Source organism: Myxine glutinosa, chromosome 6, assembly GCF_964187855.1.
Source record: "Myxine glutinosa chromosome 6, kmMyxGlut1.1, whole genome shotgun sequence".
Taxonomy (NCBI): Eukaryota; Metazoa; Chordata; class Myxini; order Myxiniformes; family Myxinidae; genus Myxine; species Myxine glutinosa.
This window is the reverse complement of record NC_136266.1, coordinates 80,782,748-80,797,747: the sequence shown is the minus strand read 5'-3', so window position 1 is coordinate 80,797,747 and position 15,000 is coordinate 80,782,748. Positions and strand designations below refer to the sequence as shown.

The following is a 15,000-nucleotide window of genomic DNA, read 5'->3' as shown; positions in this document are numbered from 1 at the left end:
AGCCGGCACCCTAACCGCTAAGACAACACCAGGCTTGGATTATTCAAGACGGAAGAAAAGAAAACTTGTATCGTTTTGTCTTTTTACATTCACATGTGGCATTAACAATCATGTTCAAGGATTGTTTTCACCAACGTCGCAATGAAGTTTCCATGCATTGATTTGTTAAAAACGACACCGGGTGAAGTTATAATTTGCTTGAAGTTATCATTTGCTTGAAGTTATCATTTGCTTGAAGTTATAATTTGCTTCGCCATAGTTTGTTATACGGTTGGAATTGCCAGATCCGAATTCTTGTTTCCAAAGCAATTTGTACTTGGGTTCCTCCAGCCCTCTCCATTCCCCAACCATGTAGCCCCTACCATTTGAACCAATTTAACGAGGCTAGAATCCTCAATTGTTTCACACAAAAGAAACGCAGGACAGTCTTGTAAGCCGTCGCCATTTTGTTGTCGGACCTCTGTGAAGCAGATGCCAGCTTGTGCCCTCGGCCTGATATGTTTGCTTCCTTTTGTAATGTCGGAAACCAGTTTCAAACGTTTTCCTTGCACTGCCATCACACACCGCAGGATTAAAGCCTCATTACCGTTAATTAAATCGCAACATAGCATTTACATTTTGGGAAGTGTGAGGCTTATAGCGTTCTCTTCTTCTTCGAGGACCCTGATTACAGTATTGAGGCCCGACCTTCCTGGTGCCACTGCGAGCTTGAGGCCATGGGTTTCCAAGAGCACTGAGAGCCTTAGATGACCCAAGGGAAAGATTGATTGTGCCCGGGAAACCAATTAGGAAGCTGTCCTGGCAGGGAATTTCAGTTATTTTGAAATTGCCTCGGTGTTTGATGTAATTTTGAAGTTTTGCCCTCCCAGCATACAGGCTCAGCAAGCCAGTGACCCCTACGGAATTATTAATATGTAAAATGTATGGAAAGGTCTCCTAAGGCTCTTACTGTGTAAAGTTATTATACAACGATACAATCTGACTGTCAATAATTATGCATGGCTGTAAGAGAATGTTAATGCTTCCTGTCTATTGACTTCTTGTCTTCTGTGATCCATTTTTGTCTAACGCACACATACTTGATCATCTACAGGTCCTGGAAAGACCAGACCCCTACCCACAGGTGATTCTGCCTCAATTTGGAGGATATTGGATCGAGGGCTCTCCACATCATTCAGATGTCTCGACAGAGGATGTTTTTCCTCCCAGCTCACCCTTGTCGACTCTCGAGTGGAACAGCACGGCACAGATATACCGACAACACTTTCTACAACAAGTGAGTCCTGCATTACACGCCATGTTCCATCCTGGTTTATCCGACTTATCCACGATTATTTTGGTTATACTTATTGGACTCATCCACGAAATCCCCACACAAGCACCAAGATGTTTGTTGCAGTGGGGATTTTGTGCACCGCAGAAGTAATGTTTAGCCCACTATACTAACACTGCTTTTGTTGGAGTGCATCACACGTTAGCAACTTTACAGTCGGCGCATATCAGCTTGTACACATCCGCAAACAGAGTCGGTCCATTGAGGTCATGATGAGCTTGTGGACCCTTGTAGTAGTGCTTAACCCCCTTCCGCTGGGCCTAACATTGTCCTACTACCTCTAATCCCATGTCTTGGCTCCCCACTTTAATATATTCTTGGATCTTGGCACATATTCCTCACCTCTCACCTCCCACCTCCTCAGCTCCCCACCCCCAAGTAGTGTGGTCCATCGATACTCTCGGTCTCTGTTCTAATGCCACTGGTCTTTTGTTTTCATTTGTGCTGCTGCAACTCTGGCCAAGATATGCTGAACAGAAAGTTTCCTCTCACATGATGACTCCGATTCCTCTGTCTTTCTCATTGGCTATCTTCTCTTTGCTTTTGACAGGCCCCTCCCCTGCCTTGGAGGTACAATTGCTTTCCGTTTCAGAATCTCCATTACTCATGGTCCATCGTCCAAGCTAAGTACTCCGAGCCCACTGGACCTGTGGCTGCTCATTCCTCATTACAACCACTTGATGTTTGTCTGCGTGGTATACCATCCACCGAATGATGACGATTCTTGTTTAGCTATATTTACTCTAAGATAGATCAACTCATAACCATCCATCCCAACTCTCTGTTCCTCATCAGCAGCGACCTCCCTACCATCATGCCGGTTGGTTGGGTGCCAGCTGTGCAACAACAATTTTTTTTTTTTTACCTTTTTACCATTTTAAGGTCATGACCTAATTATTTCTAGACAATTTAAGATTTTTCACCTTAACTTGACTGAGGTTTGTCTGATCAGAATGAAGCTGCCTGCTCTAGATAGCCTATAGCAGTGGTTCCCAAACTAGGGAGGGGGGGATCCCCCCTTGTGGGGTGCGAGGTGGGTACAGGGGTGTGAGAACATGTCCAAAAAAATCTTAATGTCAAATTTGGCTTAAATATTAAGTGACATATTGAAAAATTAAGCGACATATTTCTATGAACACCAACGATTTCTGTCTTGAAATACCGTCATGACCTTCAAACATCGTGCCAACTACGTGCTTGCTGCTCATTTCATTAAAAAAAAAATTGAAAAAAATTGAAAAATTCAAAAATATGTGCGTGTATGTTTCAATCTTCCCCATATGCAACAGATATATGAATAAAACAAGAAAGAGCAATCAGAGAGTGCAGACCCTCGTAAGGACGTGTTTGTGTGGTGTATTTTGTGTGGTGTTTATTAGCTGCTGTGTTTGTGTGGTTTATTGAGTAGATTTATGTTCATTCCAATATGGCTGCCAAACCACGTAACAGATGACAGCATCAATTAAATTCTCCCATACCATTTTTGTGTACATCATGCTCAAGAAATGTCAAACTGATCGGACTAAGCGTTCTACTTGTCGAATTATGACGTCACCAATGACATAATGCTGACACCAATGACATCATCATGGATATATGTTGTTCTGCATGGTGAGTACTTGACAATGAGCCTTGTTTCAATTTTTTTCATGGGGAGTTTTTGGAGATATAGAGGTGCAAAGTTTTTCGGTTTTACCAAGATGGCACCCGTACCACGTGATCTATGACGTCATAATTATCATTAAAAAAAATTCTACAGGTGGTGTTCATGTAATGAAATTTTTTTGGCAATCAGACCACCGGTTGTAGAGAAAAGCATACTCACGTTCTGTGCTGACAAACAAACAGACAGACATACAGGCAGACAGACAAACAAAAGGCCCAAATGCAATAATTATTACAAGTTAGTTAATCATGAACAATAATATAAATACGAGTACAATGAGTAAAATTTATTTCAATAAAAAATGGGGGTGGCGATCAGGAGGTTTTGGTGACAACCAAAAGGGGGCCATCATGCCAAAAAGTTTGGGAACCACTTTCCTAGAGTATGGCACATTTCGATTTCATCTACATCACACCCCCCAGTTAAAGGTCAAGGTCAAATGTTGGTCGGAATAAAAGACGCATTTTTTTGTCCGCTTAATTTTGCCAATGCAGAATATTAAAGACCACTCGGCCTTCCAAGATGTTCTTGCATCATAATAGTGTACTTGCACTGAAGATGTGCACCTGATATTTGATTAGTGTCCTTGACCTTCTTTTTCCGATTGTAACATAATTTTAAAAAAATACCTTTTTATCATAACTTGAAAATTTTTCCTCCGATTTTCATGATATTGAGATTTATGGATAAATTGTAGATGGGGACGCGTTTTCTTAATTTGCTTTATATCCATAAATGTTGATGGTCAAGGTCATATGGTGGTCCGAAAATACTATGCCCATCATTGGAGACCTGGACGACCACAGATATATAATTTATAGTGAATTTTCCTTTTGCTTATTTATTTTCTTTCTTTTCGTTTGGCCTCTCATACTGATGTGGATCCATGATCGAGGTTGTGGGTCTACTGATGTGGGTAATCTACTGATGTGGATCCATGATCGAGGTTGCGTATCTGCTGATGATGGTAATCTACTGATGTGGATCTGTGACCGAGGTTGTGGATCCACTGATGTGGGTAATTAACTGATGTGGATCCAAGACCAATGTTGTGGATCTACTGATGATGGTAATCTACTGATGTGGATCCGTGACTGAGGTTGTGTATCTACTGATGTGGATCCATGATCGAGGTTGTGGATTTACTGATGATGGTAATCTACTGATGTGGATCTGTGACCGAGGTTGTGGATTTACTGATGTGGATCCGTGACTGAGGTTGTGGATTTACTGAGGTTGATCCATGATCGAGGTTGTGGATTTACTGATGTGGATAATCTACTGATGTGGATCCATGACTAAGGTTGTGGATCTACTGATGATGGTAATCTACTGATGTGGATCCGTGACCGAGGTTGTGGATCTACTGATGATGGTAATCTACTGATGTGGGCAATCAACTGATGTGGATCCATGATTGAGGTTGTGGATCTACTGATGTGGATAATCTATTGATGTGGATCCATGACCAAGGTTGTGGATCTACTGATGGAGGTAATCTACTGATGTGGATCCATGATCGAGGTTGTGGATCTACTGATGTGGATCTGTGACCAAGGTTGTGGATCTACTGATGTGGATCTGTGACCGAGGTTGTGGATCTACTGATGTGGGTAATCAACTGATGTGGATAGGTGACTGAGGTTGTGGATCCATCGTTTGGAGAGGTCCTGTGCTGAAAGGATCAAAACCTCGAGGAAGAACGGTGACCAGCTGATAATCCGTGCAGTCGGGAAACCAGACAATTGTGTGTGTGTGTGTGTGTGTGTGTGTGTGTGTGTGTGTGTGTGTGTGTGTGTGTGTGTGTGTGTGTGTGTGTGTTTGTTTGTTTCACCTCATTCTTCCATGAGCTTAAATCTTGTTTTCAACAAAATTATCATCTGTGATTAAATTAACAAGGAATACTATTCTTGGTAAAGAGGTGACATCGTCTAAAATGACAGATTGCATCTGTGAAGAAGCCAACAGTATATTTTCCCAAACAGAAGTTAAAAAGGCATGAGTTTACCACTGTGGGGAAAAAGGTGACCCTGACGCTTTGGTCATTAGTCTTCGTTGGAGAAATAGATCTGATTAAATTGCACTGCTCTCCAAACATCACTCTTTTGTTTTGATTCCTGCTTTGTTTGTTCTGATCTTTCACTAGGCTCATATTATATTTTTTGTTGATTTTCCCTTTAACCTCCTTTATTGTACAGAAGCATAAGGATATTTATCTTACAATTTAGTTATATTAATGATTCAAAGTGTGAGCCACTGACATGCATACACATATCAATTATTGTATGTAGGTTTCTTTGAATGTTTCTTAACTTTAACAATTGATTTTAGTACATTCGTTTCAGATTTCATTCTTTAGATCTTCAACAGTATGTGGTCTCATGGTATAAACCACTGATTTAAGGTGTCCCCAAAGAAAAAAAGCCAAGTGGCATTAAATCTGGACTACATGGGGGACATTATATCGGTCCAGGACGTCCTATCCATCTAAAAGGCATCGTCTCCAAAAATTTATTTTTACGGCGTAGCCCATAGGGCAAAGCCGTCTAGAACAGTGTTTGTCTGTCTATGTATATGTATGTATGTATGTCCCCTCAAACGTATACCAATCAGAGCTGATGATATGGCCACATGACAGGGTGATGTGATTACGTCTGATATCATTACGGCGGTGCGGCGGCTGATTCTCCACACAACGCCATTTTGATTTATATGCCTTTCATGCCGATCATATCGTCGAACCTGTCATATATCACATTCGCCATGCTCCACCTTTACATTTTTCATTCAGTGTGAAACACAAACAAACCGATTGTTAAAATGACCATCACATATCGAAAGCATCGGCGTTACGTCTCTTCCAACAAAACGGTACGTACCCAACCCTTGTGTGGTATAATCTAGATTACAGTAGATCTTTCCCTAGTTCTGTAAGTAAAACTTACCTCACGGATGTCTGGATTCCTCCAAATTTCTTTTTTTAATGTTACAGACAACATTAGCGACTGTTTAAAAAGTTAACCATATGTTTGTGGTTTATAATATTTTACAAGCCCGGCTACACCGCTGTTAGACTTTCGGTCTTGTTTAATACTTCCAATGATTCCAAAACTTTTGAAACATCTTCTATTTTGCTTTACGTGCGACTTGCTGCCCATTTTTGCAGCCTTTGTTCCAAAGGTTGTGTAACAGCAATTGCCATCTTTTATAATCAGCTTTAAAAAAAAAACTTTCAACCACCTCTAATCTTTGCTCTAATCAGATCAGGCACATCCAATAAGGCCCAAAGGTGCATGCATGATGAGGTCTGTTTTGTTGTGCTTCCTCCAACATCCCTTTATGCCTGGTCCTCCATCACTCTCAATTATCCTTCATGATTCAGCCAGAAATGTGGTTAGAGATTTAACTTTATTTCACAAAGCCTTGTGCACCTTGTTTTAGCATATTGCCAACCTTCTAAAAGAAAGGTGAATGGTATACCCTTTGCCCACAAAGAATCCAAAACTAACTTGGAATGCTTCACACATTTGCCTCATAATACTGTAATCCATCCTGGTTTATACCCACCATGGTGAGCACTTCATTGTTTCGTGAATAATGGGTAAGTATTGTCTCTATTTTAATAATTTTTTAAAGCACTGCTAATGTTCCAATGATGAGTGTTTTTTAATAGTTTTTTTTTTTTCCAAACATGGAATTCCATGTTAAAATGAATGAACTCTTCACCCCACTTGATATTAACTCTGCTGATGTTCCATTGCAGGAGCATCAGAACTATTACTCCAATGACCCCAACCTGGGGGTGTTGATTTTCTCCGTGAAATATGAGGATTCAGATGATCAGGAGCATCTTCGACTTATCTTACGGTGACTACCACTGAAACACCACCTGCAACCTCAGCCATCAGTAATGAATAAACAGAATAGGCTGATTGGAAACTTTGAAAAAAATCCTCGTAGAATCTTTGTACTTTTATTCTGGTTTACCTATTGCACTGATAACTGTAAAAAAAAAAATACCTCATGGCACAACGATGTGGTTGCAAGGCATGGTAGAAAGAGCTAGTGCTGTAATTCCTCTGAATTGTTGTAAATATCTGGGCCAAGGGACATGTGATGATAGAAATGATGAATTGTTGGTAATTTGTGGCAGGTAAGGCCCTTCTGGTGAAACCCCCAAAATTCAGACACCACTCGCTTCCATTAATTTGTTCCTCTTTTTCCCACCAATGTTACCAACTTCCATGTCTTTTCAATCTCATTCTTTCCTCCAGGGCTTCTAGATAGCTGCTCACCACCAACCATTTCAGGTCATCCCCATCCACGACCATTATTTTTTTTCTACCTCCAGTAATCCTCTCCAGCCACACCTCTTTCCGGGTTTCCAGTTATTCCTTCCTCTCCTGTGATTGAGAGTTTGTAGCTGTATGCATCTTGTTCACCCTCCTGTGTCAGCATGCACTGTGCATTCTTCCCCATGCCCTTTATCTCTCCAAGTCTCACTCTGGTTTGGCCCTCAGCCACATTGTTGGTGTGCCCCCCCCCCCCCTACTGTTTTTTTCATTCTGTTACATCCTAATGCGTTCTCTGTTCTAGCTCCTCCACGAGCCTCGACACTATAAAAGAAAAAATTGAGCAAATTAATTAAATAAATAATTAATTAATTCCATATGTATTCACTCCAAATCCATTCAAATTAATACCCCGAGGAAGGTATGAATGCTGAAGTGTATCGATTGGATGCTGAGTATCTGAAAAATGTTTTGAAGTCGGCTTCAATGGTATTACAGGAAGGAAAATGGTCACACTCTGATGTCTTTGTGCTTTTTTTCGTTTCTGAAACTTCACTGTGTTTGACATTGCGGGCATATACAGTGTATCAATTCTGAAACAAGCACATATTAAAAGTTCTAATTCTGGGTAATATTTACCTCCACCACCGAAGGTGGATGTAGGTTATGTTTTCACCCCTGTCTGTTTGTTACTTGCTGGAAAAGATTCCGGCAAGTATGTTGGTTGGGTGGTTTGTCTGTCTGTCTGTTTGTCTGTCTGTTTGTGCGCAGTACTACGTCTACAACTGCTGGTATTTGCAGTTTTGCCACGTGTGCCCATACACAAGCCTTCCTTTTTGCATCACTAACCTTCCTGGTAGTTCCCTGAATCCGCCATCATTGGTTTCATTGAAATTCGTTAATCCGTTCTCAAGTTATAGCAGGACAAACAGACAGACATGGCTCCTTTTTTCGAACATAGACTAACGAGGCTGGAAAGTGAAAGATAATTCAACAGAAGTTGTAACTTTTTCACTTTGACTTTGAGTTGTAACTCATGTTACAAATTCATTGTTCGGCACAGCAAACATACACTTCGCACCGTTAAAGGTGACGTTGTGTTTGTCGAGTGCCTCAAACACTCTGTACAGGCACACATTATGGATCGATCAGTTAGACCCATGTATGACAATGTCGTCTAGGTGAACAGCCAGTCCTGGGGCCCCTGCGAGGATGGAGGACATAAGTTTCTGAAAGCAGCCTGGGGCCAAAAGGCATCCTAGTGCAGAGGAATACTCCTGCTTGGGTGACAAACGCCATGAGGTCCCTGCTATCGGTGTGGAGGGGCACCTGGAGATATCCCAGGCAAAGGTCCAGCTTTGAAAAAAATGTGGAGCCGTAGAACTGGGTTGTCAGTTCCTCAGATGTGGTCAGGGGTTATTTGTCTGGGATGACAGCCTTGTTTGCTGCACAAAGATCCACACAGATACTTTTTCTCCTGACTTTTTCCTGGCAACCACCAAGTTGGAGATCCAAGGGGCCACATTGACCGGTTCGATCATTCCAGCTTCCAACAGAAGCTTGTGTTCAGCAGACACTTCGTCACAGAGAGAGATGGGAATGCATCACAGTGGTTGGGTGACCGGGGTTATCATGGAGTCGAGCAGGGGCTGGTGGTGAAAGGCAGTGAGGCAGGCCAACCCGTTAAACTGAGTGGGCCATTTTTGTTGTCACAGGGAGGCTTCCTGCAGAACTGCTGACCCACTGGCATCCATCAGGGAGAACCCTAGCTCCGTGAAGATGTCGAGGCCTAGGAGGTTGGCACCGCAGCAGGCAATTTGGAATGAGAAGACAGTCAGGTGCTCGCTGCCGTGGCACACAGGCAGTGGGAGAGTGCCCACAATGAAGATTTTGGAGCTGCCATACCCACATAGGGCAGTGGAGGGGTGCTGTAGCAGCTGATGAGCAAAAATAAAACATTTATAAGTATCCAGGTTGAGCAGAGATACTGTAGTCCATTTGTCCAATCGCAGGGGCACACACACATCAAGCTGAACAGCACAAGTCTTGAAAGCCAACGGTCTGGAGCACACAGTGTAATGGTAGGTGCTGTGTGGGGAGATTAAGTCCTTTGTGTTTCTGTCATCGTGGCAAAGGGCAGAGCAGGACACTTTGGAAAAATGATTGAGTTTGCGACAGTTCCTGCATATCTGCCCATGTGCAGGCAATCCTGTGATCACATACGATGGAAAGTAGAGCCACAATTCCCACAGTGCTCTCGGGTGCGCATATGTTGCCGTTGCATTTTCTGCACAGATGTGCCGGGGTCTGGGTCTGTATCAGCAAGGCTCCTGGGCTGCTGCAGTATTTGTGCTGCCTGCTGTGTGGCTGCAGAGGGGCATCTTTAAAACAGTTGAGCTTCACAGTCGGCAGCGGACTCAACTTGAAATGCCATTTCCACAGCCTTCGAAAGCGACAAATTGCAGTAAAAGTCTCCTTCGCACTTGATGTTTTTTCGATGAACAAGTCCCGAATCATCTCGTCTTGCAGGGCCCGAATTTACAGGAGATAGATGAGCCTCAAGTTCGCAACGCAGGCGCTGGTGTACTGACTCACCCGGCAGTTGTTGATGCTCTCTGAAGAGAAACGACCGGAGAAGAACACTCTGTGGGGCTGAGAAGTGTGCTCCCAGGAGGGTCACGGTTGTAGCGAATGCGTAAGCAGTGCCTATAGTGTCCCAAATATCCGCTGGCCTTCCGCACCCAGGCAGTGGAGCAGCAAACCTTTCTTGCTTGCATCGGTCCGGTCTTCGAAGCCAAGCGTGATAATATTAATATGTTTCAAAGGACTGAATCTAGGGAGTCCATGGCAAAGCGAGGAAGGGAGGAGTTGACAGGAGAGAAAATCCAGACCATCCCTCATCGTCGTTGCCAAATGTTGTGTTGAAGAAGGGACATGACCGCATCGATGAGTGTTGAAGTGACTGCTTTAGTCATCCACATAACGTCGGTCATCTCCCGACCAAAATGTCTGGGTGCCGTAATACATCATCGTCGTGAAGCAAACATTAATTCACAGCACCGACGGAACGTGCCAGTGTGCGGGCATGACGCATTGTGAACGAATGAACAAAAACACCTTTTTGATCGTAATAAAGCGCGGTGCTACACGCGCTTACTTGTATAACAAGAAGGAAACGGACAACGCGGTAAGTTTAAAAGTCTTTATTATAAGAGCTCACTGTAGCACTGGAGCGCTCCGGGCTGCGCACCCGGTGTATATCCCACGGCCACGCCTACCCCTCAGGCATGGCCGCCGCCCACTTGGTGCACCGAATGATGCCCTCACGCCAGTGAGCTTTCGTGTCCGCCACACGCGCCACCCCAGAATTCCCGCGCACCTGGAGGGCCAGTTTGCGGGGCAAACAGATGACCCGGCCGAAGCGCCCTCTGGTGACTGGCGGCGTCCGGGGTGCAGGGATGCCAGCGGGGATGCCTCCGGCTGCACCCGGGATGGGTGCAGGACTGGGGGGCGGCGTGCCGGCGGGCATGGGCGGTGCCGGGGGCCGCCCGCAGGGGGGCGGCCCCGACGTGGGGGCCAAGCCACCGGCGGTGGGTGGTCCACGTCGAGGTGGGCCGGCTTGAGGCGCTCCACCGAGATGCGGTCGGGAGTGCCGCCGATGTCCAACGTGAAATGTTTCACCCCGGTCTCCAGCACGCAGAAAGGCCCGTCGTACGGGGGCCGCAGTGGTGTCCAGTGGGCGTCGTGCCGGACGAAGACGTACTCCGCGGTGCGAAGCTCCGGGGCGACATGCGTAGGCGGGTGCCCGTGGTGCGCCGTCGGCACCGGGGCGAACCTCCGGGCGGTCTCCTGCAGCGCGGAGCGCTCCTGCGCCGCGGACCATGGTGCGGCGGGGTCGGGGAGGAACTCGCCTGGCACCCGCAGTGGTTGTCCGAAGACCAACTCCACCGCGGATGCGCGCAGGTCGTCCTTGGGCACCGTCCGGAGGCCGAGCAGGACCCAGGGGAGCCTGTCGACCCAGCCGCCGTCGCTGAGGGTGGCCCGGAGTGCCCGCCTTCAATGAGCGGTGGAACCGCTCGCACAGGCCGTTGGCCTGGGGGTGGTAGGCCGTGGTTCTGTGCAGCTGGACCCCGAGCCCCCGCGCGACCGCCCCCCAGAGCTCCGAGGTGAACTGGGGGCTGCGGTCGGACGAGATGTCCGAGGGGGCGCCGAACCGGGTGACCCAGGTGGCGATGAACGCCTGCGCGATGTCCGTTTCCTTCTAGTTATACAAGTAAGTGCGCGTAGCACCGCGCTTTATTGGTGACCCCGACGTGCGCGCTTACTTGTATAACAAGAAGGAAACGGACAACGCTGTAAGTTTAAGAGTCTTTATTATAAGAGCTCACTGTAGCACTGGAGCGCTCCGGGCTGCGCGCCCGGTGTATATCCCACGGCCACGCCTACCCCTCGGGCGTGGCCGCCACCCACTTGGTGCGCGGAATGATGCCCTCACGCCAGTGAGCTTTCGTGTCCGCCACAGTAACTTGAATAATTTTCCTCTGATTTTTTTTACGACGTTAAGCTTTATGGACAGATTGTGGATGGGGACTCCTAATTTACATTTTGTAACAAAATGTTGAAGACCAAGATCATATGGCGGTCCAAACAAAATAAGCATTATTGGATTTAGGCCAAAGGTAAGGCTGGAGGAGGCTTACCCTTGGCAATCGCTTTGTAATCGAGTTTTATTGACATATAGTTACCTCCGCCACCCTTGTCTGTCCGTTTGTGTGTTCGTTTGTTTGTGAACAAGATATCTCAAAAAATTGTGGACGGATTCAGACGAAATTTGGCAGAAAGGTATCGGATGTGACAAGGACGAAATGATTAGATTTTGGTGAAGAGCCGGATCCGGATACTAAAAAAATTTAAGTGATTCTTCACCATTGGGAGATAGGGCCAAAAACTATATATAGCAGGATATCTCAAAAAGTTGTGGATGGATTTGGAAGAAACTTCTTGGACAGGAAGTGTGTGACAAAGAAGAATCTATTCAATTTGGTGAAGATCCGGATCCAGCCAGTACAATTTTTTAAGTGATTCTTCATCATTGAGTGATATGGGCAAACCAGGCGGAGGTATGCTCTCGCCGAGTGCCGTTCTAGTTTAACTTGATTTTCTCAGGATGCACACGATGCGTAGAGTACTTACTGGACGCAGTGAAATTTCAGCCGTACGTTGGACAACACGACGATAAAAGAATGGAGAGATCAGCCTCATTGCAAGCAACTACACCAATACACCATCTGTCCTCAGGTTCGATGTCGAAGGTTACAGTCTGATCTCTTACACATACAAAAGTCCGGCACCCTAGAAGAGAAAAAGAAAACGCAATGAAGAAGTTTTTACAAATCGACTCAAAACATGTTCTCTGAAAAAACCAATCAGCTAGAAATCGGCTCGAGTCAAGAGAATTTTTTAAAAATCTTTTCTGTTTCGTCTTTACACCATTGTTGTATCCATTTATATTTAGCACGAAAATGATTAACTTTCTTACTCCATTAATTTGATATTGTGGATTAAAAGTAAGAATAACATATAAGGCGGTGTGTTGTCACAATGCGCTGTTTGCTCAAACATAAAAATTAATTTATTTTCATTTTTCGATTATTCGCACAAGAAATCGTTTTCATCTCTCAAGTCTGTTTAACATCATTCGTGAGAAGATCATGCAAGCACAATTACAAACATCGATCGCTAATTGTAATTCCTTTTTAAAACTCCTTTTTCACAAAGAGAGAATCCCAACTGCACGATCTCAACTGTCAAAATCATATTATAACTATTTATTAACAATTCAATATTATAAGCAGTCTGGAAGATTATTTTGCAGGATGAAATATCGGAATGAAAGATTCATTACAGAAAGTTTGAAGATTAATATGTTCACATCAACAACAACAACAATGACTTGCAAGTCACGTGGCTTGACTTAGCCAATAGCAAGACACTTAATGTCGTCGACAAGCTTGGTGACTGGCAAAGAAGGTATTTATGAAATAACTAAACATAAAAATGGATATAACCTTTTTAAAGTAACATGAAATTTTTGAAACTTTAAAACAAATGTCATAATACAATTATAAGTTAATTAAACACATACCGAAAATGTACCGTCAATGCTAAGATGTGTTCAACTGTTTAGTATTTAAGCAAAGCCGGATATGTTTTCAATTGGATGTGCGGTTGGAATTGGTTGCGATACGCTCTCGGCCGCCATCGATCACCAGCTGGCCAGATGCGAATCCCTGTTTGTCTGTCTGTCTGTCTGTTTGTTTGTTTGTGAACAAAATATGTCAAAAGGTTGTGGACGGATTCGGACGAAAATTGGCAGAGATGTAATGTTTGTGACAAGGACGAAATGATTAGATTTTGGTGAAGATCCGGATTCGGATCCGGCGACTAGAATTTTTAAAGTGATTCTTCACCATTGGGAGATGGGGCCAAAAACGATGCACAGCAGGATATCTCAAAAAGTTGTGGACGGATTTGGACGAAACTTGGTGGAGCAGTTGGGTGTCTGATAAGGACAAATAGATTCGATTTTGGTGAAGATCTGAATATGGATTCCGATATGAGAATTATTTATTTTTTTAAGTGATTCTTCACCATTGGGAGATTGGGCCAAAAACTATACATTGTGGGATATCTCAAAAAGTTATGGACGGATTTGGACGAAACTTGGTGCAGAGGTTGTGTGTGTGACAAGGATGAATCGAGTCGATTTCGGTGAAGATCTGAATATGGATTCGGATATGAGAATTTTTATTTTTTTTAAATGTGATTCTTCACCATTGAGTGATATGGCCAACTCGGTGGAGGAATGCTCTCTACCGAGTGCCGTTCTAGCTTAGGTGCATTCCCACATGATTCCGTTAACTTCTGACATAAGCTTTCATCATTCGGACACAGAAAGCATTTTAGGAAGTTTTTATCAACCATAAAGCGGCACTGACGCATGGCTTTACAGAACCATAGTCAATGTTGTCAATCATAGTCGGTGCGATGCAATACCTGCTCACATTGAGGACGTCATTCTTTAGTTGGGTGTGTGACCCCCGCCCCCCCCCCCCTCCCACCCCCACCCACACCCACACCCCCACCATTGTTTCTTGGTTATCATTGGTAAATTAATACATACGTGCAAGTCAGTAACCATTCTCAGAGGCATTATGTTTTCGGGTTGTCCTTCCATCTGTCCATCCGTTATGTTTTGCTACCCCGATAACTTGTGAACCGCTGAAGGGCTTTCAACGAAACATGGCACTCGTGTGGAACATGATTCAAAGATGAGCTGATTCGATTTTGGGTTCAAAATGTCAAATGTCTCACGTCATGTGAACTTTGATTGAACATGTTTGTCACCGTGATAACTGGCGAACCACTGAAGATATTTCAACCAAATTTGGAAGAAGTATAGAATGTAATACAAAAATGAAACGGTTCTATTTTGGGTTTGACAGATCACAGGTCAAAGGGCATATGCCTCTTGAAATTCATTAAGAAGGCCATAAATTGAGTTAGAATCACCTGATGTTGTCCCTCTTCTGTTTCTCTCTCTCTCTCTCTCTCTCTCTCTCTCTCTCTCTCTCTCTCTCTCTCTCTCTATCTATCTCTATCTCTCTCTATCTCTCTCTCTCTCTCTCCTATCTCTCTCTCTCTCTCCT

At 44.3% G+C, this 15,000-nt stretch overlaps 1 protein-coding gene across 23 annotated transcripts in view; it reads left to right on the top strand.

Annotated features, from left to right (window-relative positions):
• Nucleotides 1-15,000, top strand: part of RAP1GAP (RAP1 GTPase activating protein) — a 572,300-nt gene that overhangs the window by 483,554 nt on the left and 73,746 nt on the right. For all 23 annotated transcript variants that reach the window (XM_078780052.1, XM_078780046.1, XM_068120452.2 and 20 more), the window contains 2 exons: nucleotides 1,094-1,276; nucleotides 6,763-6,866. In XM_078780052.1, coding sequence (XP_078636178.1) covers nucleotides 1,094-1,276; nucleotides 6,763-6,866 — 287 coding nt within the window. The remainder of the gene's footprint in view (nucleotides 1-1,093; nucleotides 1,277-6,762; nucleotides 6,867-15,000) is intronic.